This window comes from Giraffa tippelskirchi, chromosome 11 (genome assembly GCF_054371585.1).
Source record: "Giraffa tippelskirchi isolate mGirTip1 chromosome 11, T2T-mGirTip1v1.2.pri, whole genome shotgun sequence".
NCBI lineage: Eukaryota > Metazoa > Chordata > Mammalia > Artiodactyla > Giraffidae > Giraffa > Giraffa tippelskirchi.
In genome coordinates, this window is record NC_137285.1 from 135,586,734 (window position 1) to 135,610,945 (window position 24,212).

Sequence of the window (24,212 nt, forward strand, 5' to 3'; positions counted from 1 at the left end):
CCTAAGTCCAGAGAAATCAGTGGTGACATATTAGAAATACTGAAGTTAAAAAAATATTTTAAAAGTGTATCTGTAGAGAGAAGCAAAAGTGAAGCTATTAGGTTGGTTGGCCAAAAAGTTTATTTGGGTTTTTCTGTAAGATGTTAAACAGAGAACCCAAACGAACTTTTCTGGCCAGCGCAATAGCATTAAATAAAGTCGTAGTCAATAAAGGAAAGATACCCCAAGCATCTTAAATACCTTTGAGAAATAGTGAAGTAGAGTCCTGTGATGGGAATGTAGTATGTGCTGGAATGGAAAAGACAAAAATTCCGGATTCCAGATCCAGCACTGACCACTGCGTCACCCTGCAGCAGTCAGTGAGCGTCTCAGGGCTCAGTCTGTGCGCCTGGTGATTGGAAGAGCGGAGCTAGAACTTGGAGCTGCTCCCGGGAACTCCGTGCTTCCATGTTTGAACTGTGCCCAGGCCCAATCGAAACCCTTCAATTTGAAATGTGTCTTTGGGTGTCATCTTCTATGGGGGCCAAACCAAACTTATATAAATATATTTGTCCTGGTAAGCATCAGAAGATTGTAGAGGTGGGACCATCTGAGTGTTCAAAGGGAACTTGAGATCTCTCTTGTAAGATGCAGAGGGAGACGCATTCTTAGATGACAGTATTCTCTAAGAATCTGGGTGCTGTTTATAGCTAAATATGAGGAGTTAAAAATAATATGTGCATGGCATGTGCACACGTGCACGTATGCACACGCACACACGTATATATAATTGTCACTCACTTGAACTTATTTCTTATTTTGTTGACTCTTTGTAGACTTGCTTCATTTTTCAACTCCCCAAGTGAATGTATGTGGTTTTCATTTAAAGGTGGGGCTCCAAATTACTACCCCAATAGCTTTAGTGCTCCCGAGCAGCAGCCTTCTGCCCTGGAACATAGGACCCACTTTTCTGGGGATGTACAGCGCTTCAACAGTGCCAACGATGACAATGTCACTCAGGTAATGGGTCCTTTGTCTGCTGTGAGAGTTGCTTCATCATTCTTCTCAATGTCTGCATATATTCCCCTCTTAAAGTGTCTAATATGTCTCAAATTGAATTCAGGGACAACATCTTTATTCATAAATCAGTTCCCATATTAGATGGAGTTGAAAATAGAGTCTCAGATTATCTCTTTATTTTTTTCATGTGCAAATATCTAGCATTCAGTACTAAATTATCAGGCATACCCAACACTTAAGACCTTATATCTGAAAAGTCAAGAGGGAGAAAAAAACAAAATAAAACAAAATTGGCAAAAGAAGCAAACCTACTGGAGATCCAGATAGTGAAATTGTCAGATAAAGGTTTTAAAATAACTGCAAATAATACTTTTAAGAAAATAGAAAAGAGATGACAACTTGGAGCATCATTGAGAACTTTAATCTATAAAAAAAGAGTTGAGAGAACGTTCCTAGCAGTCCAGTAGTTAAGACTCAGCATTTCTACTGCAGGGGCTATAGGTTCGATTCCTGGCTGGGGAACTAAGATCCCTCAAGCTGTGCAGTGTGGCCAATAAAATAAAATTAAATTAAAAAAATTGAATGGACATACTGAACTGGAAAATGAACAACTAAAGTTAAGCATTTAGTAAATGAGTTTAAAAGATGATTAAACATAACTGAAGAGAGGATTACTGAACTGGCAGACAGCAGTAGATGTTATCAAGACTCGCTCATGAAGAGAGAAAAATAGACTTCCCTTCATTATGAGAAACCATTTAGAGATTGAGAACGCAAGCCACAGTTTGCTGCTGCTGCTAAGTCGCTTCAGTCGTGTCCGACTCTGTGCGACCCCATAGATGGCAGCCCACCAGGCTCCACCGTCCCTGGGATTCTCCAGGCAAGAGTACTGGAGTGGGGTGCCATTGCCTTCTCTGAAGCCACAGTTTGCTTTCCTCTAAATAACAAACACATGAACAGTACATATGAAGAACTCCCACACAGCAATAAGAAAAAGTCAGACAAATGAATATAAAAAATGGGCAAAAGACTTGAATAGGTACTTCACAAAAGTAGTATCCAAATGACTGGAAAACATATGGAAAGGTCATTTATTTCACTAGTTACCAGGAATATACAAAATAAAACTAAAAAGAGGTACTACTACAAATGCACAAGAATGACAAGACTTAAAAAGACTATGTATCAAGTATTTTTAAAATGAGAAACAGCTCTCACATAAGTGTAAGTTGGTTCAGGTGTTTTGGAGACCTGGTTGTCAGTATCCACTCTGATGTACGTGTCTTTTGACCTAGTAAGTGCACTCTTAAACATAGATTCCAAATAGAAATGTGTACATATGAGCAGCAGAAGACATGTACAACGGTTTCTTCATATCACCCAAGTGTTCATTAACGAAAGCTTGGATAAGTAAACCGTAGTATATTCCCACAGTGTACAGCAATGAAAACTAATGAAGTATTCCAACAAGCAGTAACACAGATGAATCTTACAAACATGAAATGGAACAATAGAACAAGAGTATAGACCACATGATTCCATTTGTGTACATTTCCAAGAGAAGTAAAGAAAAACATTTATAATAGTAGAAGTAAAAACAATTGGGGAGTCAGTTGGAGAAAGGGGACTGGGAGGAGGGGTACGGTAGGGGCATTTCTGAGATGTGAGTGATGTTCTCTTTATTTGGGTGGTTGTAACACATCAGTGTCCCCTGAAAAATCACAGTGAACTTCACACTTATGTTTGGTACCCTTACTGCAGACATATTACACTTAAAAAGAAAAAAAAAGTTACTATCTCACTTTGTATAGACTAGTAAAAATGTCACTTTTTTGTTAATAAGAATTTGATCCTGCTCTTAAAGGTCTGTGGTTAAAGTGTTGGAGTGGGTAGACTAGCTCAGCATCCTCATCTGGTTATAAAATGGAACAGCTGTCTCATTTGTGGAGTCCGTGCCCTCCTGTAGTGAGCAGCCGAGCTGTGTATGGTTGGTGGTTGTTAGCCAGGCATGTGCTGTGCTGTGCTTAGTTGCTCAGTCGTGTCCGATTCTTTGCGACCCCATGGGCTGCAGCCCGCCAGGCTTCTTTGTCCATGGGAGTCTCCAGGGAGGAATACTGGAGTGGGTTGCCATTTGCTACTCCAGGGGATCTTCCCAGCCCAGGGATCAAACGCTGCAGGGTCTCCCATGTTGCAGGCAGATTCTTTACTGTCTGAGCCACTAGAGTTTATGATATGGCCACTCAGACTGGAGTGGGGTGATACCTCATTGTAGTTTTGATTTGTATTTCTCTAATAATTAGCAATGTTGAACATTTTTTTCATGTCTGTTGGCCATCTGTATATCTTCTTTAAAGAAATGTATTTGGATCTTCCCACATGCAGTACTTTGATTGGATTCTGTTAATACCTAAAAGTCTAAAGATTTTTAAATTTTAATATCAGATTTAAAGTTTGCTCAAATTTTAAAAATAGTATTATATTCTGATATTTGGTAACTTACTTATAAAAACTGAAATTTTGATATTTTATAAATTCGCTACCTTGGATAATTTAATGTTTTTGGACTTTATAAACATTAGTAGAATAGTACATAGAATAGTGTCTGGTGCATTATAGGTATGTGAGTAATAAATACTTGCTCAGTGAATGAGTGAATGAAATGTTGAATAGAGTTAGAGCGATAACTGAGAAATGGCTGATTTCAGAAATGAGCAGAGGCTATTAGGACTCATATACGTATTACTTTGCTCTTTTAATTTTAACCTTTTGATATTCATTTTAGAAGCAAACTCAGTAATGTAAGCAAAATATCACTATTAACATCTGCCTTCTCTAAGAAATCTTGGCTTCTGAGTAGCTAAGAACCTCATGAATGAGTTAGGGTGTGTCCTCTTTGGTTCTGGGTGAACTGAACAAAGGTTGTATTGTGCTAAGCTTGCATTTGATGACAGCACATTCTGCACTTGTCAGTATTAAGGTGTGGTGGCATTTTTAATTGTAAGCTACACTGCCTTTTGTTTATAAGAGATTTATAAGCAGTGATCACAAAAGACACTATTAAAAAGAAGTTATGAGCTATTATCTTCCGTTTTTTTTTTGGTCATGCCCCCGCGGTATGTGGGCTCTCAGTTCCCCAACCAGGGATTGAACCCATGCCTCCCACATTGGAAGCATGGAGTCTTAGCCACTGGACGGCCAGGGAAGTCCCCTGTTATCTTCCTGTTTGACTTAAAACAAAGAATGAGGAACTCAACATGTGACAGTTTCATCTATAATTTTAAATTATTCTTAAAATCGCAAAGCCTTTCTTCATTGTTACAGCAATGAGAAATCTTGCATCTTCATTTCAAAAGTGGGGTTTGGGTCAGTTTTGTTCGTGAAAAAATATTTAATCTGAGTTCCTCCCCGCTCTTTTCAATGAGCAGGTGCGGGCTTTCTATTTGAAAGTACTGAATGAGGAGCAGAGGAAACGCCTGTGTGAGAACATTGCTGGCCATCTGAAAGACGCACAGCTTTTTATCCAGAAGAAAGCGGTAAGTGATACTTTGTAAGCCGAACAGTGACACTTGCTGGCAGGATGGGAGAGTGCAGCTGTCGGAGAGAAACCTTCAAAAGAAGTGTCATTTCTATTTTACTTGAGTTAAGCAAACTTAAAAAAATAGTATGAATCCCCAATCAACCTCTGATTCTTTTCTTTCTATGGCTTACCTCCAGTAGATACACCATATCCATTAATCCTTTACTCTTTGTCCAGTGTGTAATATTAGTTTAGGGCAAATTGTCTCCTAATGCTATTCAATCTGACTGTAGCCAAGTTCCATGTTAAGAGAGTAATGTCCAGTGTCAAAATGTGGGTCCTGCCACAATTTTGCTTAGACTTTAGATGATAGGAAATATAGATTACATCTACGTGGTTTGAAGACTGCCTGACGACTCGATGTTATGATACCCAACCTGCCTTCAGAAGCAACTAGAAGTAGTTTTCTGGGGTAAAAACTGAGCTGCTTCCAAAGCTCAGGCTGACCTTTTGAGCAAAGGTGTCCCAGGGTATTCCCGATGGTAGCTGGTTGTGCTGTTTGCTCACTGTTGGTTTCCTGGCTGCCCCGGGGTCAACCTCTCATAAGTTTAGGAACCGCTGCCCTTCCCTTATCTCTTGATTGCTGGTTCTCTGTTCATAAGGGCAGCTGTCTGGGGTATGTTCTAAGGCCTGGAGATAAGTATCTTGCAGGCTGGGCACCTTCTCTGCAGGCAGAGCTCTATAAACCGTGTTTGATGAGTGTGTGTATGAAAGATAACCCTTTGATTCCCTGGACACTAGCACTTCTTGCTGTCTCACTCAGCCAGAGAGCCTGACATTTGCTCTGTGAGATAGGTGGGGCGGGTTGTTTCTCATCTTTCTTAGAAGAATGAGTAAGACTGTTTGTAAGCAGAGAATTGGGCTCAAACTCTTGGCCTTCTCCTCTCACGTACGCTAAAGCTGCCCGGCCTCCGTGGGTTCTTGATGCCCTACCTCCTGCTGTCTGCTAGGGATCAGCCCCTGGTCAGTAATTCCTTCCTGAAGTGTGCCGAGCTACCCAGCACAGGCCAGTGTTTGTACACCTCACTTTATTTTTTATTGGCGTATAATTGCTTTATAACGTTGTGTTAGTTTCTGCTGTACAACAAAGCGAATCAAGTATATGTATACATATATCCCCTTCTTCTTGGACCCCCCAACCCAACCCCCGCCCCCATCCTACCCATCTAGGTCACCACTGAGCACTGAGCTGAGCTCCCCATGCTGGACAGGAGCTTCCCACCAGCTACCTATTTTACACATGGTGTATATAGCTAACTTTAAATTCAGGCAGTTTTGGGGCCCGTTTCTTAATACAAATCGCTGTAACTTGTTGCGTTCCTCTGAGGTCATCTCTTTACCTGCTGTAAGTGTAGCTCACCTCCTAATGCATTTTTCTCACAATACTCTGCAAGGTAGATTTAATCGACTCATTTGTTTTTATGTGAGTGGATACTGAACTCTATGAGATAGATTTGATTGTCCCACCTATTTCATGAGGAGTGGGTATTGAAGCTCAGGCGGATGACTTATCCAGGGTTGCTCAGCCAGGATACATCCCGGACCTAAGCCCTGCTCCGTACTGTTAAATGCTGTGTGGCTCTGCCTCCTGTGGACGTGTCCCTCCTCCCCCTGGAGTAAATCCCGTGAAGCAGACACTAGGGACTGGCATGGTAGGGGCTAGGGTGATGTTCACAGGGTTTTCATTTGGTTTCAGGTTAAGAACTTCAGTGATGTCCATCCTGAATATGGCTCCCGCATCCAGGCTCTTTTGGACAAGTACAATGAGGAGAAACCTAAGGTGAGCCCAGAGCAGCCCAGCTGTGACAGACGATGTGTCATGGATGGGCACACTTGGCTTCTCTCTTACGGTGATTCTCCTCCGGGACAGCTATTCAGTTTCTTAAGCAGCTGTCCACAATCTCAGTTGAGATATAAAGGACTCACCTGGAAAGCTCAACCTCTTCATTTAAGCCCTGGGCCATAGAAGACTGTTGTGTGTGTGTGTGTGTGTGTGTGACGTCTGACTCTTTGCGACCCCACCAGGCTCCTCTGTCCATGGCATTCTCCAGGCAAGGATACTGGAGTGGGTTGTCACCTCCTCCTCCACAGGGGCTATAGTCCATAGGGTCGCAAAGAGTTGGACACAACTGAAGCGACTTAGCACATATGCTTATGAGACAATCTAAGGTGGACAAATCCTGCATTGTTAGTTTCATTTGAGCACAAATGAAACCAGAAATAAGTATTGAGTCTCTGCCCGAGGGAGTTAATTAACCTGCTGGTCTTGCCCTTTTGAAACAGAACACAGTTCACACCTACGTGCAGCATGGGTCTCACTTGTCTTCGAGGGAGAAAGCTAATCTCTGAGGGTCGGGGGCCCGGAGCCTGCACCACGTTGCCGTCCGCCTATGAAGCAAAGCATGGTGTTCACACCTGTACCCACTGATCGCTGGATGGAAGATTCTCCTGCGCTAGATGTGCAAATGCAAGTTTGTGTCTGTAAAATGATAATCCAGATTCCTATAGCAAATGATGTAATAATGGCTTTTAATCCTACTTTCCTGTGGGTGAATGAAGGTTAGGGCTTAACAATCATTTAAAAGAAACATGTATTTGCTTTTGACAGCTGATTATTCACTTAAAATGACTAGAATGAAAGTTTCTAGCAGAAATATGATTTTATTTGACAAGAAGAAGTCTTAGTGAAATTAATGTTTACATATCATCTCATGGCCTATTTTATAAAAATATGACTAATTATATAAGAAGAAAAGATAAAGATAATTTACTGAGAAATTTTTCTAAGTTCCTATGAGGAAGAACACATTGGTATCTTTTGAAAATAACTTCAGCACCATCATGACTTGATGTTTATTCCGGCTTTGAATTGATCAGATGTTTTAAAACTTGGAATTACATTTATCCTGATACAGCACTGATATTGCAGGAGAATGATTTGTACTTGCTTTCCTTTTTCCAATAAAATAATCTGTAAATAAAAATAGAAGACTGGTGTTTGATTTCTTTAGTCTCCATATGTAACTTGAAATGTCTCAAGATTCTTAATCTGAATATCATGTTATTAGATTGTTATTGTTTAGTTGTTTAGTCATGTCCAACTCTTTTGCGACCCCATGGACTGTAGCCAGTCTGACTCTTCTGTCAATGGGATTTCCCAGGCAAGAATACTGGAACGAGTTGCCATTTCCTTCTCCAGAGGATCTTCCTGACCCAGGAATTGAACCTGTGTCTCCTGCACTGGTAGGCAGATTCTTTACTGCTGAGCCATCAGGGAAGCCCCCTGTTATCAGATACTTACCCTTAAAATTGAAAAAACTGGTTTCACAAGGATAGTATATTATTTGTTTAAACCAATAGCCTTTATACACAGCTTCTGAGGTACAGGGGACCAGAACTTTATTCTATTGAGAAAACAGCAAATTTCCCAGTTTTGAAAGTTACTTAGATCTCTTGTTCATTAGCTTGCTTCTTTTTATCTGATTATGAGTTTTAACTTCTTTGAATTTTATTTTTCCCTTTTTTTCTTTCCAGTTTTATTGATATGTAATTGGCATACAGCACCATATAAATTTAAGGTGTACAGTATAATGATTCAACTCACATAAATCATGAAATGGTTATCACAATAAGTTTAATTAATGGGAATTCCCTGGCAGTCCAGTGGTTAGGACTTGGTGCTCTAGTCATGGGCCCAGGTTTGATCATTGGTTGGGAAACTAATATTCCATACGTTGTGTGGTGAGGTCAAAATAATAATATTACATTAGTGCAAACGTAATTGTGTTTTTTGCATTGTTGAAATTTGCCATTTGATGTTGGGATACATTCTTAATGTGATTATGTTATACATAATTTTAATGTGAATTTCTCACTTTATGTTTTTTGATAATGATTTATTACTTGCTGTTTATTTTATATTTACATTAGACTATGGAAATAATGTTAGGCAAAAAGCAAATTTGAGCTGTTTTCTTATTTGAGTTCAAAATGGGTTGTAAAGCAGCAGAGACAGCTCGAAACATGAGTAATGCACTTGGCCCAGGAATTGCTAGCGAATGTACAGTGCAGTAGTGGTTTTGCGAAGTTTTGGAAACGAGATGAGAACCTTGAAGATGAGCGGAGTGGCCGGCCCTCAGAAGCTGACAATGACCAATTCAAAAGATCATCAAAGCCGATCCTCTTAAAACTACCCGAGAAGTTGCTGAAGAACTCAACGTCAGCCACTTTATGGTTGTTTAGCATTGAAGCAAATTAGAAAGGTAAATTAATAAGAGGGTGCCTCATGAGCTGACTGAAAATTAAAAATAAACTGTCGTTTTGAAGTGTCATCTTCTCATTTTTTGCAACAACAACAAACCATTTCTGGATCAGACTGTGATGTGTGACAAAAAGTGGATTTTATATGACAGCCAGTGACAAACAACCAGCTCAGTGGTTGGACCAAGAAGAAGCTCTAAAACACCTCCCAAAGCCGAACTTGTACCAAAAAAAGGTCCTGGTCACTGTGCGGTGGTCTGCTGCTGGTCTGATCCACTACAGCTTTCTGAACCCTATTACATCTGAGTAGTGTGCTCAGCAAATTGATGAGATATACTGAAATCTGCATTTTGCAGGGACAACTTTTTGCAGGGAAAATGCTTCCATAGCCAGCAGGATGCAGAAAATGCTTTCCAAGAGTTTGTTGAATCCTGTAGCATGGATTTTTACACTACAGGAAGAAGCAAACATTTCTCATTGGCAAAAATGTGTTGATTGTAGTGGTTCCTATTTTGATTAATGAAGATGTGTTTGAGCCTAATGATTTAAAAATCACAGTCCGAAACCGCAGTTACATTTGCACCAGCCTAATAATTTTAGTTAACATTCGTCATCTCATATGTATACTACACTAAAGAAATAGAAAAAAAAATTTTTTCTCATGAGGAGAGCTCTTAGGATTTACTCTCAACAGCTTTCATATATAACATACAGCAGTGTTAATGATATTTATTGTTATTGTTCCCTTTTTTTCTGCTCCCTTTTATTGAAAAAATGTCTTTTAAGAACTGCCTTTACTTGCTATCTTCACTCTCTGTCCTTTCTTGAACCTACAAGCAGACTGCCCTTGCCAAGGTCACCAGTGACTTCCATGCCACTAAAATCCAGTGGTCCCATCCAGGAGCCCAACTTCTGGGTATATCCCCAAAAGGGGTGGAAGCAGGGACTTGAAGAGATATGTGTAGGATGTGAAGCATTATTCATCAGGTCAAAAGGTGAAACAACTTCAGGGTTCATTAATAGGTGAATGGATAAATAAGAAGTATATCCAGATAATGGAATATTATTCAGCCTTAAGAAGGAAGGGAATTCTGAACACGCTGCAACGTGACTGAATCTTGAAGACATGCTAAGTGAAATAAGTCTGATACAGATGGGGAAGTATGGTATGATTCCACTTACACGAGTTACCTAGAATAGTCAAATACACAAAGACAGAAAATAGAATGGTGGTTGTGAAGGGCTGGGGGAGGGGGGAGTGGGGAATTCTTATTTAATAGGTATAGAGTTTCATTTGGAAGATGAAAAAGTTCTGAAGGTGGATGGTGGTGATGGTAACATACAGTGTGAATATATTTGCCACTGAACTGTATACTTAAAAGCAGTTAAAAAATGGTAAGTTTTATGTATGTTTTGCCACACACACATGTACACACACAGGCCCAAAGCCCAAAGTCCTTACCTTACGTAGCCTCTCAGCAGTGTTTGACACAGTTGATCATTGACACTTTCTTTAAAAAAAGAAACCCAGCTGTCTTTTGGTGATAGACTTCACATACCATAAAATCCGTCCACTTAAAGTGTATAATTCAATGGTTTTTAGCATATGCATGGAGTTGTGCAGTCAACACCACAATAAATTTTAGAACATCTCTGTCACCCCCTAAAGATCTCTGTACTCATTAGCAGTCACGCACCATCCCCCACCCCCAACTTAATCCTGCCCAGTAACCCTTGGCCATCACCGATCTGTCTATAGATTTGCCTACATTGCACGTTTTATCTAAATGGAATCATAACAACAAGTGATCTTCAGCGACTGGCTTCTTTCACTGAGTATAGTGTTATCAAGATTCTTACATGTTTTATCATGTATCTGTACTTCATTGCCTTCTGTTGCTGAATAACCTCCCGTTGTTTGGATAGGCTGTGCTTTAGTGATCCTTTCATCAGTTGACAGACATTTGGGTGGTTTGCACTTTTTTTGCCCACTATGAATAAAGCTGCTATGAACATTTGTGTATGTGTTTTTGTGTGGACATGTCTTTTCGCTTCTCACATTCTCACCTGCACCCTGAAGGCTTTAAAATCCCCATCAGAGCTTTTAAAGATATGAAAGGTTAATAGATGTGAACTCAAAAAGTTCTGTATACATTTGAGTTTTTGAGAATTTTAATCACTCACATGTAGAAAACTCCACTATGGTCTTTTTCTTTTCTTTCTTTCTTTTTTTTTTTTTTCAAAGGAAATACTTATTCTATCATTTGGCTGTTTGATAAGTGGTTTTTGCATTGTCATTTTTATTTTTGTTATTTTGCTTTGTTATTGTTTGTTTAAAGGTGGTATTTTAAATAACCCTTGTATTTTCTGCTCTGGAATGAATTACATTATGAAAATCTATGTTTAAGTAAAACTCACATTTTAAGGAGTATAGTGGATTGAATGATGGTCCCTAAAATAGTATATCCATATCCTAACCTCTGGAACATGTGAAGGTGACTTTATTTGGAGAAAAGGTTTTTGCAAATGTCTCCAGGTGAGATCTGGCTTCCCAGGTGGCACAGTGGTAAGGAATCTGCCTACCAGTGCAGGAGACATAAGAGACTCCTCTTATGTGGGTTCGATTCCTGGGTCAGGAAGATCCCTTGGAGAAGGAAATGGCAGTGCACTCCAGTATTCTTGCCTGGAGAATCCCATGAACAGAGGAGCCTGGTGGGCTACTGTCCATGGAGTCACAAAGAGCTGGACATGACTGAGCACTCATGCATGGCATGGCCAGGTGAGGTCATCCTGGACTGGATCATAAACTCCAAGGTCAGCTTTTAAGAGACTGAAGGAGAGGAGAATGAGCAACTCCTATGTAGATGCAGGCAGAGATTGCGTTTTTACAGCCACAAGTGAAGGAACCCCTGGAGACTCTAGAAGCTGGAAGGGGCAAGGAAGAGGTCTTCCTTAGAGCTTATGGAGGGCACGTGGCCAAGCCGATGCCTTAATTTTGGACTCAGCCTCCAGAATTGTGAGAGAATGAATTTCTGTAGTTTTAAGTCACCGAATTTGGTAACTTCTTTTGGGCAGCCTTGGAAACTCATACAGAGACAGTGCTAGTTTAATGGTTTTACAGAAGGAGAACTTATTGAGTAACAGAAGGATTCATTTTTTTGTTCTTTGAATTGCCTGAGGACCTCCGGTGAGGGGACAGCATCTCTTATAGTCCACCGCTGCCTGCCCGGCCCCCACCTCAGTCCCTGCCATTCCCTGGAGCTGCTTGGTTCTGCTTTTTCACTGCCAAGCTCATAGCCTGAAAGCTCCCAGCTCCCCTCCTGTTAGATAATTGCCAATTTCCTGGACAGTCTCTTCTTTCAACTGGACTGTGAGCTTTGATCCAGTGCATCAACATGGTACTTCCCTCTTCACCTGGCTAGGACAGGGGTCCCAATTTCAAAATGTAAAAGCATTCTGGTTATATGAAAAAACAAATGAGCAAACAAACAAAATGTGAATTGGTGCAGCCACCATGGAAAACGGTATGGAGTTTCAAAAAAAAAAACCAAAAAATAAGAAAACTACCATGTAACCCAGCAATTCCACTCCTACATATATATCTGAAAAAAACAAAAACACTAGTTCAAAAAGATGCATGTGCCTCAGTGTTTAAAGCAGCATTGTTTACAATTGCAAGATACGGAAACAACCTAAGCATCCACTGACAGAAGAATGGATAAAGATGTAGTGGATATATACAATGGAATATTACTCAGCCATAAAAAGAAGGAAATTTTGCCATTAGCAGCAACATGGATGGCCCTGGAGATCATTATGCTTAGTGAAATAAGACAGAGAATGACAAATATTGTATGATATCACTTACTTGTGGAATCTAAATAATACAAACAACTAGTGAATATAACTAGTGAACATAACAAGAAGCAGACTTATCGACTGAGAGAATAGCCTAGTGATTGCTAGTGGGGGAGGGAAAAATAGGGGTGGAGGGATGGGAAGCACAAACTATTGGGTGTAAAATACGGTACAGGGATGTATTGTACAACATGGAGAATATAGTCAGTATTTTGTAATAACTGTAAATGGAGTGTAACCTTTAAAAATTGTATTAAAAAATAAAAAACCTCAAATTAAACACAACAGGGTACAAACAAAGTTCAAAGTATGAGGTAGCATGAAGCAGTGATCAAACGCTTCTCCACACACATCCAGGAAATTACTGCCACAGCACTGAGAAATTAGTGATGCCAGATCTGACTTTTAAAAAGAAATTGGTAATCTGAGTTTGCCTATACATTTCCTGATTTTCAAATAAGGCAACTAATTCACAGTAAGAAACAAAACACCACCTCAAACACAAGCAACAAAAATGTGTGTGTGTGCAAACCAAACAATAACACTGCTGTAGGCCCCACTGGTCCATGCACTCCATCTTGTGAGGAGAACTCTGTCTTCAGAAGGAAATGTGGTGGGGTAGATCACTCCCCTATATCTCTTACATCTGTGGGGCCCTCTAGGAATCTCCATCTCCTAAACAGTAGGAAGTATTAATAGAAGGGCCATCAAAGGTCCATATAGTCAAAGTTATGGCTTTTCCAGTAGACATGTATGGATGTGAGAGTTGAACCGTTGAACCATAAAGAAGGCTGAGCACCCAAGAATTGATGCTTTCGAACTGTGGTGCTGGAGAAGACTCTTGAGAATCATTTAGACAGCAAGGAGATCAAACCAGTCAATCCTAAAGGAAATCAACCCTGAATATTCATTGGATGAACTGATGCTAAAGCTGAAACTCCAATACTTTGGCTACCTGATGTGAATAGCCGACTCATCGGAAAAGACACTGATGCTGGGAAAGATTGAGGGCAAGAGGAGAAGGGGGTGACAGAGGATGAAATGGTTGGATGGCATCGCCAACTCTGTGGACATGAGTTTGAGCAAATTCCAGGAGATGGTGAAGGACAGGGAAGCCTGGCATGCTGCAGTTCATGGTGAGCAAATTCCAGGAGATGGTGAAGGACAGGGAAGCCTGGCATGCTGCAGTTCATGGAGTCACAAAGAGTTGGACACAAATTAGCATCTGAGCAATGTTTGCTGAGTTGGCCTCTCTAAACTGAACAATCCAGAGACAGTGTAACACGTTAAATATTTTATTCACATTGTTTATAAACTGTATCCACCTGGGAAACACATGAATCCAAAAAATAGATTATTTTACAGTCATTCACATTTTTTAAAAACAAGTTACTTTTGATGTGAAACTCTAAGTTGGAGGCCCTCAGTCCATCTTGTGGTTCAGTGCCTTGTCACATGAAGCTTCCTGCTCTGGGGACGGGGTCCTGGGGGCAGTCCACCTAGCTGGAGTCACTAATGGCTCACCTACCAGTGACTGATGAGAAAACGTCAGTGCAGACTTTAACCCGTGAACATTCACTGGTGTAAATCCACCGTCACTATTTTTGTCAAGGAAATAATGCGTTTTAGAGCTTGCGTACCCATCAGGTAGGAAAACAAAACAAGAGACTCACAGTTAAATTGGCTATTACAGAGCCGTCAGGAAATTCCTGGCTCTATAAAGGTTTAATGTCTTGCCCACAGACAGAATCAGTGAATTATGATTTTATTGTGTTGAGAGCTTGAACCATAGAAACAGCAGTGGCTTGGAAACTGATGCAAGCGTCGTTGATTAACTCTTTGCACATCTGATGCTCCCTACCCTGGAGAAGAGGGGGAATAAATTCAGCAAGAATTAAGAATGTGCCTAATTTTAAGCGTGTTAGCCTGAATGGATGGCCATGGGGGTTTTGCTGAGCAGCTAAAAAGATATTCTGGTTAAGAAAATTTACTATGCTAAAGCCAATTATGTATCAGCTTGATGGGTTAGCTCCTTTACTAATTAAGAAACTTTATTATGGAATTTGACTTTAACAATTTAAAGTCTGTCTATCTTATCACATCTCACTCCCTCCTACTAGGTTAACTACAAACTAACCACTTTTTCTTTTTTTTTTTTTGCTTTGTGAGCTGCTACAGTTCCCTATGTGAAAACTTTGGAGCCTTTGGAGTGGCAGCACTGGATGAGCCTCTAAATGGCAGAACTGGATCCTTTTTCTCTGAGCAGCACTGATACCACTGGGCATTGTGGTTCTGCAACTCTTCACTAGGGAAGTGATGTTTGATCAGGGTACCACAAAAGGTCATTCCCTCCTCCCCTTGGGTTAAAAAAAAAAATTGCTTAAGGGTTGTGGCCATTACCCCCAAATAGACAACAACAACTCTGAATCCAAACGTAAGCTGAGATGTGGAGAAATTTTATCAGCACGTTGGCAGGTGTTTTTTTTTTTTTAAAAAAGGACTTTCCAATGTCTATTGCAATCTATTGTTTGAAAAGACAGAAATCCATTAAATGAGCTGGATGATGGAGCAGATCATAGCTTGTCTTCCTGCCACCCATGTGCATTTTTTCCGAATTTGTACACTAATCTTCGGTCAACCCGTTCCAAAATTCCGGTTTTGTAGTAGTACCTGCGAAGACAGCAGAAGAGAAACGTGGGAGAGTCCACACCACGGGAAAACAACAGAACCCAAGTGCCCCCTCATTCCTCTCACGTGAGGAGGCCAGGCTCTGGTTACCCTGGCATTTTCACACCCTCTTATCACCTTACACTTAAACCTTTCCCAGACATCTTGAAGACAGAACCTCACCACATGCAGTTCAAAATGTGTGTGTGTGTGTGTGTGTGTGTGTGTGTGTGTGTGTGTGTGATGGCCTCAGAGTGATCCCCGGGGAACACTTCCAAGAATGGCAAGGATGGCGTGTCAGTTTACAAACCCTAATCCCACCTGAAACTAAGACCCAGAGTGTAGTCCCATGACCTTTTGGTTATCAAGTAAAAAGAGCCGTGTAATTTTCTATGTGTGTGCTGTTGCTTCAGTCGGGTCTGACTCTTCTGCAACCCCATGGACTGTAGCCTGCCAGGCTCCTCTGTCCATGGGATTCTCAAGGTAAGAATACTGGGATGGGTCACCATGCCCTCCTCCAGGGGATCTTCCCGACCCCGGGATCAAACCCGCATCTCTTACGTCCCCTACATTGGCAGGCGGGTTCTTTACCACTAGTGCCACCTGGGAAGCCCAATTTTCTACCGCTGACCATTTGCTATAACTGTGCCGGCAGACTCAAGGCCTTGCATGCTGTTCACTCACCTCAGAGCTCTGCTCAGCTTTTCATACGTCATTCTGTCATTTTTCTTCCTTTGTCCCCACATCTTCGCCAGGGCTTCTGATTTAACCACCCGAAAAATACCTTGTTCCCTATCTTCCCATTCCAGAATGCCACAGTTTTCCTCAGGAGATAGAAGCAGGTCTCGCACAAATTCCCATAGATGAGAACTCTGGAGGCCTTTAGGGAAGCAAAAAAAAGTGAAAAATTAAAAAAAAATTTTTGAGTCATACAACTTCTTATGAAACCATGAGAAATGCTCCTTCATGGAGTTATGTCCCAAATTTATGACCGAGTACTCTACTTGGAGCCTTATTGAGCTGTGAAATGTTCTCTTCTGCTAAAACAATTACAAAACACTCACAGAGACACCAAATTTATGGCGACCAGCAACACTGGTTCACGAAGCTTCCCTGCTCTATGGAACTCCCGACCAATTCTTATGGAATTAATGACATGACAGTCGAATGATGCCTTCATTCTTCTTTCTGACAAGCAGTAAGGTTCTACTGAGGCCCCATAGCTACAACCATCTGGCTGGACTAATCCTACAGTCGTGTTTTTCATGAAAAACTGGTATTTCTCTTGTTCCATTGTATTGTAGTTAAAACTGACTCTGGAGCCTGGGTTTGGGTCCTGAATTTACGTTTTCTTGCTCTGTAACCAAATCTCTCTAGTTATTGTCTCTCTCAAATGGGTTAGTAAGAGTACCTATCTCATAGCACAGGTTAGAGGATCATGATTTAATACATGTTAAATGGTTAGACCCAAGCCCAGCAGGATTGACCCTGGACTGGGTAGATCTGTCTCAGTGCTGGGAAAGCTAACAGAATTGCTATTATCCTGGAGTACCTTTGAGAGAAGGATCCATAGCAGACCAGGAGAAACAAACCTTTGTTTAGAAATTCAATCTGGCTAATTCTCCTAATTAATTAATTAATTCTAATTAATTCTCCCAATACCATTTCCAAGGGAAAAGAAAAATTTGAAAACACTTATAAAAGTAATCATCAGTTTCTCTGCTGTGTTGTTTGGGAAATAACTAGTCCTGCTCAAACACTGGGTCTCAAAGCTTATTGAAGTAAATGACGATGTCTCATGAACGGTTTCAGGAAATTAGCAATGACAAATGACATCAGTACACTTACTTGTTCGACTATGACTGTGACAGTCTTGACTTTTGATGCCACTTGTTTTCAAGCAACTGGAATCAGCATCTGCAACAGAGTGATTTACAGCTGCAGGAAGAAGTCTAGAGGCCACATTCTGACCTCAAGTCACACCAAATGAGCAGCTATTAATTGGACACCTTTAGACAGCTGGTGCTGGCTGTTCTGGGGATAATTAGTAGGTTTCAGGAGAATTTGTATTCAACACTGGGGCCCAACTGTGTGTCAGATTTCAGGCTCTGAGCTGGAAACAGAAAGTGAACAAGGCAGACTTGGTCCTTGTTCATGTAGAGGCTGAAGACTATAGGGCAAGGAAAATACAAGTGAAACACAAATCGCCTCTGTTGTAAGTGTTATAAAGGAAGGAGGCATTAGATAGAGAATGGAGGCAGGCGAAAGCACCTGTTGCATCTAGATGGGGTGGCCAGGGCGGGTCTCCTGGAGGGGACATATTCATGTTAATGTCAGGAGGTGGGAGAGGGTTTCAGAGGGAAGGAGCAGCAGTGTAAAGCCAAGGGGACCGCAGGGTGCTTGGGATGGCAGGAGGTGTTTCCTCAGGGGCAGCGGGCTGCTAGCAAGTCATGTGGGCACCTGGAAAGGGCGAGGGATTGTATTCAACAAGTGAAGACTTAGGACTTTGACAAGATCCACACTTTAAGAAGATTCCTCCGGCTGGCGTGTGGAGAACAGACCAGAAGGGACACAGGGAAAAGCAAAGAGACTAAAGCTTATGAAGAGCAAAAAGCAAAGCATGAAATCAATGCAGGGTTAGATTAGAACTCAGGCTGTAGCAGTCTGAGACAGGGGTATAGTTTCATAATTATGTAACAACCTAAATGGGAAAAGAATTTGAAAAAGAAGAGATACATGCATAGGTATAACTGAATCACTTTGCTGAACACAACACTGTTTATCAACTATACTCCAATATAAAATAAAAAATCTGGCCTTCTATTTAGAAGCCACAACTAAATGTTCACAGAGGCTTCTAGCAGGGGGTGGTCCTTCTCCTGTCAACAGGTAGAGTCTGCGGTCCCCACACCTCCAATATGGGCCATGAACGGAGCCCAGAATTCACTCCCTGAGACTCCCAAGGCTGGCAGGAAGACATCACAGCCCAGGCCACAGCGGGGTCCAACTGCCAGCCCTGCAAGTGGAGTCTTGGAAGAGGATCCTCCACCCCTCCCCTCTCGCCTCCCTTCCCCCTCCCATCCCCACCTCCCTTCTCCAGGGCCTCCTCTCCCCCTCCTCAAACGCAGGACTTGGATGCCTTGCATGGTGTGCAAGCCTCCCAAGCAGAGCTCTGCCCAAATTGCTTGTTTGTGTGTAAATAACAAATGTTGTTTGAGCCACAAAAATAAAATAAAAAATTAAAAGAAACCAAAGTGTGTATGATTAAAATCTAAAAGGTGGCAGCAGACCACCCCTCTCCACCCCCACATCTCCTTGCTCCCTCCACTCCAGCCACAGTGGCCTCCCAGCTCTTTCTGAAACTCACAGGCACCTCCTCCCTCGGGGCACTTGCTCCCTTGGCCCCAAGTGCTCTTCCCTTTGGTGTCTGGGGGCTCATGCCCTCATCTCCATCTTTGCTCGAAGTCACCGTTTCAGGGAGGCCCTCTCTGACTGCCCGAGCTGGAAGTGCTCAACACTCACTCTACTCAACACTCCACATCCTAGTTCTATTTTTTGACACGGTTTATGTCACCATGGAACATATGTACTTATTTCATTCACTGGCTGACTCTCCCCACTAGAGGGCAGGGATTTGTGTTCCCATGTGTATCCCCAGAACATAACACAATGAGGGGCATACAGTAGGTGCTCAATAAATGCTGGGGAGCAGCCATGTACTGTACTGCATTATCCTCACCATCCCTGCTGCAGGGAGGCGATGCTATAACTCCTGAATGACAAAATAAGTATGCTGTCCAGGGAGGGAGTGGTGCCCTGTGCACCACATCACTGCCCAGGGTGGCTGGTCTCAGTGCCTGTGGGTGACTCAGCCTGCAGTGGTGACAGCCTGCAGTGGTGCCCTGTGGTCTCCCGGGCAGAGGCTGCCATGTTAGTCAGGCCTTTCACACCCAGACCTCCACTTGGTTCTCCAGGCTTATCTCTTGCTGCTCCTCAACTCCTTCCCTCCTCTTGGGTCAGACGGCCCCAATAGGGCTTCACTTTCTCCTGCCTCAGGGCCTTTGCACAGGCTCCCTGCCTCCCACTTCGACCCAACCGACTCTGTTCTCACAAAACTCTTCAGGAAGTCTTCTCGGAACCTACCCTTCTCTGTCCCACAGCATCTGTGCGTTCCTCAGTGTCCAGCACTGGTCCCACTATCCCTCTACTGTAAAGGTCCACCTCGACTGTTGGTCACCTGAACTGACAGCTGACATTCATGGAAAGCGGAAAGTGTTAGTCGCTCAGTTGTGTCCGACTCTCTGTGACCCCACAAACTGCAGCCTGCTAGGCTCCTCTGTCCGTGGGGTTTGCCAGGCAAGAATACTGGAGTGAGTTGCCATTCTCTTCTCTAAGGGATCTTCCTGACCCAGGGATCGAACCTGGGTGTCTGCATTGCAAGCAGATGAGTGCTTACTAAATGCCAAGTGCTTGGTGAGGGCTTCGCAGACAGTATCTCATTTCATCTTTGCCAAGACCCCTTGAGGTATTATTGCTTTTTCCCTTTATTGAGGAGCAACTGAAGCCCAGAGAGTTTAAGGGTTTCATCCAGAGAGGTGGAGCCAGGACTTGGACCTAAAGCAGTTCTGTTACAAAGCGGATGTTCACAACTACTGCTTCAGCGTGTCTCTTATGGCAAGTGTTCAACAGATACTTAATGAACAGTCATTCAAGTTTGTTGAGCATTTGCTGCAGCCGGTGGTCACCCAATCCCACCCACCCTTATGATGCATGTTTCTTACTCTCCCCACTTTACATATAAGAAGACAGACAGAGGTGTCTCGCTGGAGGTCCCTGGCTCACAGGCTCCTGAGGGACCACGCGAAACAGGTCCCAGTCTCTCCTCTCAGGGGACTTAGACCCAAGTGGGAGAGAACAGCCAGTGAACAAACCCATATTGGTGATAAACACGGTGGAGAAAGATGCAGTAGTAGTGGGGAAGGATTGAGGCGGTGGTGAAGGGGCTGAGCGACACTGCGATCATCACAAGAGCCAACAGAGAAAGCTCTTGGACAAGAAGACAGCTGAGTAGGACAGAGCAAGCCCTGGAGACATTTGGGAAGCCTGCCTAACGGCGGAGCTGAGATCACGTCTAATTTTCTGGCATCGGAGCCCTCAGCTCAAGTAACTGCAGTGCATCGTTCACTGGAACGAACAATGACATGAGCGCGTGACTTCAGTGTTCGGGGTCCCTTCGGCATCCCCTCTGCTATTTCCTACGTTACAGCCTAGGATTGTATCACTGTGGGAAAACAGGCCTGAGCGCATAGGCCAAACCACAATGAACAGTCAGGAGAGATCAGTTGACAGTGGAGATGCTGCCAGGTGGAGAGAGGTGAATGTAGGTAAGCAGGGCTGATGGCCAGTTGATCAAGACAGAGAAAGGGTTTCGCCCTCCTTTCAGGTCAGGTGCCATTCTCTGCGGCATCGTCTGCAGAGCAGACCTGGCCTTTGTTTTAATTTAATCTTTCAGGAAGAGAGAAAACAAATGGAGCAGTCAAGATAAACAAAAGTGAACTATTAACTGGGGACTGGACAACAGCTTTCACTGAAATGCCCAAATGGCAAGAACAGGTGGAAGAGAGTCACCTTTTTAATTCTTAAGATTTCTCCCGCGTGCTTTGGATGGAAGCTATGTGGCTGGATGGGATGGACACAGGGTTGATCAGCAAGAGGCGGGGTGGGTGGGACGGTGGGCGTTTCCACCTGTGGGTCTTGCCAGAGATAAACAGTTCTGCTCTATCCATTCCTACTTCTCAGCGGTGGACTTGACGGTAGTCAAGTGTCAGCTAGGTTGGAGGTCCCGCTTGGCTGGGGGTGGGGCTGGGGGTGGGGATAGAGGGACTGAAGCCATGACTGGGTGGCCACGTTGAGGGAGGTTCCCACATCCAAAGCTCCCCAAGGCGGCAGCGGTGGCAGCAGCACAGTGAACCGTGCCCCACCCCAAGCTTCTCTGCGTAGGTCCGCAGCGTCTGAGGGTCACTCTCCCTGACTCACAGTGATCTTCATCTGGAAAGTGTCCCCGTGGCGGGGGTGTGCCTGACATGGGCCAATGGGAACAGGGCCCCAGGCTCTCTGTTGTCTGTGGGATTTGGAGAGGTTTGCTTGCCTTGAAACTGGAGACTGGTAAAGTGTGGCCAAAGGATATGTTCCCTGTCGTTGACTGAAATCATGCTCACTGTCCTCCAGAAGCTGGGATAGAGCCTGGAGGGGCAGTGTCTATACTGAGCTTGTCATGCACACGTCCCCAAGAGGCCTGCAGTCCAGTCACAGAGCCTGCATCTCGGGCCAGCACAGGAGGTGCCCAGCAGCATGGCTGGGCCTGCAGGCTTGGTTCACTGGCTCTTCTGAGGCGGGGGTGGGGCAGGGTGGGGGAGGGGAGAGAACAAGTGGAGAAGGGCTGGGTTGCATCCCTTGGGCCCCTTCTGACGGTTTCCTAGCTTGTTGGGTGTAAGTCAAAAATCCCTTGTTCTCTGAATCATTGCGGCGCTGGGTCCAGACCCAGAGGAATCCTGAGTCCCAGGTCTCAACTGAGTGGACAGCAGAGTGAGCACAAGGGTCTGGGGGCACACGTGAGTGCATGTGTATGCACCTGTGGGCATGTGGTGCAGAGCGCAGCGTATAAGAGCACAGACCTTGAGGAGATGGGTTGGAATCTCAGTTCTGCAATGACTTGTGACTTGTGAATTCCAGCACTTCCAGTTTCCTCAGCAGCAAATGGGGATAATGCTACTACCTAGTGAAGTTATTCATTGGTAGAGATGTGGATGGGCCAAGAAACTATCATTCAGAGTGAAGTAAGTGAGAAAGAAGAAAACAAATGTCGTATATTAACACATATGTGTAGAATCTAGAAAACTAGTAGAGATGATCTTATTTGCAAAACAGAAATAGAGACACAGATGTAGAGATCAAACACATGGACACCAAAGGAGGAAAGCAGGGGATGGGATGAATTGGGAGATTGGGATTGACATATACACACTATTGATACTAAGTATAAAATAAATAACTAATGAGAAGCTATGGTATAGCTCAGAGAACCCTAGTCAGTGCTCTGTGGTGACCTAAATGGGAAGGAAATCCAAAATAAAAGAGGGGGTATATGTTTATATATAGATGATTCACTTTGTGGTACAGTAGAAACTAACATAGCACTGTAAAGCTACTATTCTCCAATAAAAATTAAAAAATAAAAATAAGTAGTGAAGTTATGATGAGGATTGTGGTGTTGGAGAAGACTCTGGAGAGTCTCTTGGACTGACTGCAAGGAGATCAAACCAGTCAATCCTAAAGGAAGTCAGTCATGAATATTCATTGGAAGGACTGGTGCAGAAGCTGAAGCTCCAGTACTTTGGCCACCTGATGGGAAGAACTGATTCACTGGAAAAGACCCTGATGCTGGGAAAGATTGAAGGCGGGAGGAGAAGGGGATGACAGAGGATGAGATGATTGGATGGCATCACTGACTTGATGGACATGAATTTGAGCAACCTTTGGGAGCTGGTGATGGACAGGGAAGCCTGGCATGCTGCAGTCCATGGGGTTGCAAAGAGTCGGACACAACTGAGAGACTGAACTGAACTGAAATAACAATGTACATAGGATATTTGGCCTGGCAGCATGCTGGGCACGTAGGAAGGGTTTCACAAACGGCCACCATAGCTATTAATTTAATCTTACAGTTACTGAAGATGGATGGGAACATTGCTTGAACCCCCCAGATGGATGCCACTTTGTCCTGGTTGGTCAGGCCCCCAGGCCAGGACTTTTGCGTGGGTCTCAGTAACCAAGAGCAATCATCATCATCAGCTTTAAAAAATGAAAGCTCCAAAGTTCCCTTTCCTAAACCTTCTCCATCTGCAGAAGTGAAACCATGAGGGTTAGTTTTCAGAGTCAACAAGGCCATTTGAGATTCTCCATTGCCTTATAATTATAAATATGATCTGCTTAATGAGCTCCGATTTTTAGACATTATCAACCACAAGGCCTCTAACGGCTGGTAATTTGTAATTATGATTTTTACTGCTAACGGGTACCAGTGTTTGGAGCAACTATGCTGCTGGTATAGGTTAGGCACTTTATTTGCACTGTTACTTGAACTCATCATGACCCAGCGAGGGTCCGACCATTTTATAGACAAAGAAATTGAGTCTGGGGGAGGATAAAGAAGCCCCATGCTCTGTCCACCACGTTTCTCCCTCCACCTTCTCTTCGTCTCCCACCGTTTCAGGCTATCAGCCTTTGAGTGAGGTCCTACAAGAACCATGAAGCCCATGTGCACCTCAACAGCCATGGCACAGCAGCCTGAACTTGGTTACTTACAGTCTTTGAGGGTGGCCTTGGTCTCATCAGGATCATTAAAAAAGGAGTAACCTGGGAAAGAAAAAGAAATCCATTAACCATGGCATACAACCCTGGTTTCCGTGGCCAGGCCAGAAGGGGAGGTGCTGGGGAGAAGGGGAGTGATTTTATCCTCTGTGGGGTAGTTTTATTTCAGAAGGAAACTTGGAGAGCCCCTGGCCCTTATAGGGCCACCCTGAAGCCACTCCTGAGAGATACAACCTCCTTGGTGTTTTTTTGGCCGCTGCACAGCTTATGTGCTTTTAGTTCACCAACCAGGGATCAAACCAGGGCCCCAGCAGTGAAAGTACCAAGTCCTAACTACTGGACCACCAGAGAATCCCCCAACCTCTTTGTTTTTAAAGGTCACCCGGGGAAAGCCCCAGGCCAGGCCTCCCAGCAGCTTCTAGAATTTTTTGAGTGGCTATTGGGAGTGAGTCCTGGCTTGGGGTCGGGAGGCCTGAGCTCT

The 24,212-nt window shown here is 43.3% G+C and overlaps 2 protein-coding genes across 4 annotated transcripts in view; one reads left to right on the forward strand and one right to left on the reverse strand.

Annotated features, from left to right (window-relative positions):
- Positions 1–7,560, forward strand: part of CAT (catalase) — a 33,568-nt gene extending 26,008 nt beyond the window's left edge. For both annotated transcript variants that reach the window (XM_081541670.1, XM_081541671.1), the window contains exons 10-13: positions 869–999; positions 4,425–4,532; positions 6,273–6,356; positions 6,860–7,560. In XM_081541670.1, coding sequence (XP_081397796.1) covers positions 869–999; positions 4,425–4,532; positions 6,273–6,356; positions 6,860–6,925 — 389 coding nt within the window. In that variant the 3' untranslated portion in view covers positions 6,926–7,560. The remainder of the gene's footprint in view (positions 1–868; positions 1,000–4,424; positions 4,533–6,272; positions 6,357–6,859) is intronic.
- Positions 7,561–15,129: 7,569 nt separating this feature from the next.
- The window catches only part of ELF5 (E74 like ETS transcription factor 5), a 31,838-nt gene continuing 22,755 nt past the window's right edge, over positions 15,130–24,212 (reverse strand). For both annotated transcript variants that reach the window (XM_081541673.1, XM_081541672.1), the window contains 4 exons: positions 23,726–23,776; positions 17,210–17,278; positions 16,046–16,241; positions 15,130–15,364 (listed from right to left, as the gene is read on the reverse strand). In XM_081541673.1, the coding sequence (XP_081397799.1) occupies positions 15,268–15,364; positions 16,046–16,241; positions 17,210–17,278; positions 23,726–23,776 (413 nt within the window). In that variant the 3' untranslated portion in view covers positions 15,130–15,267. The remainder of the gene's footprint in view (positions 15,365–16,045; positions 16,242–17,209; positions 17,279–23,725; positions 23,777–24,212) is intronic.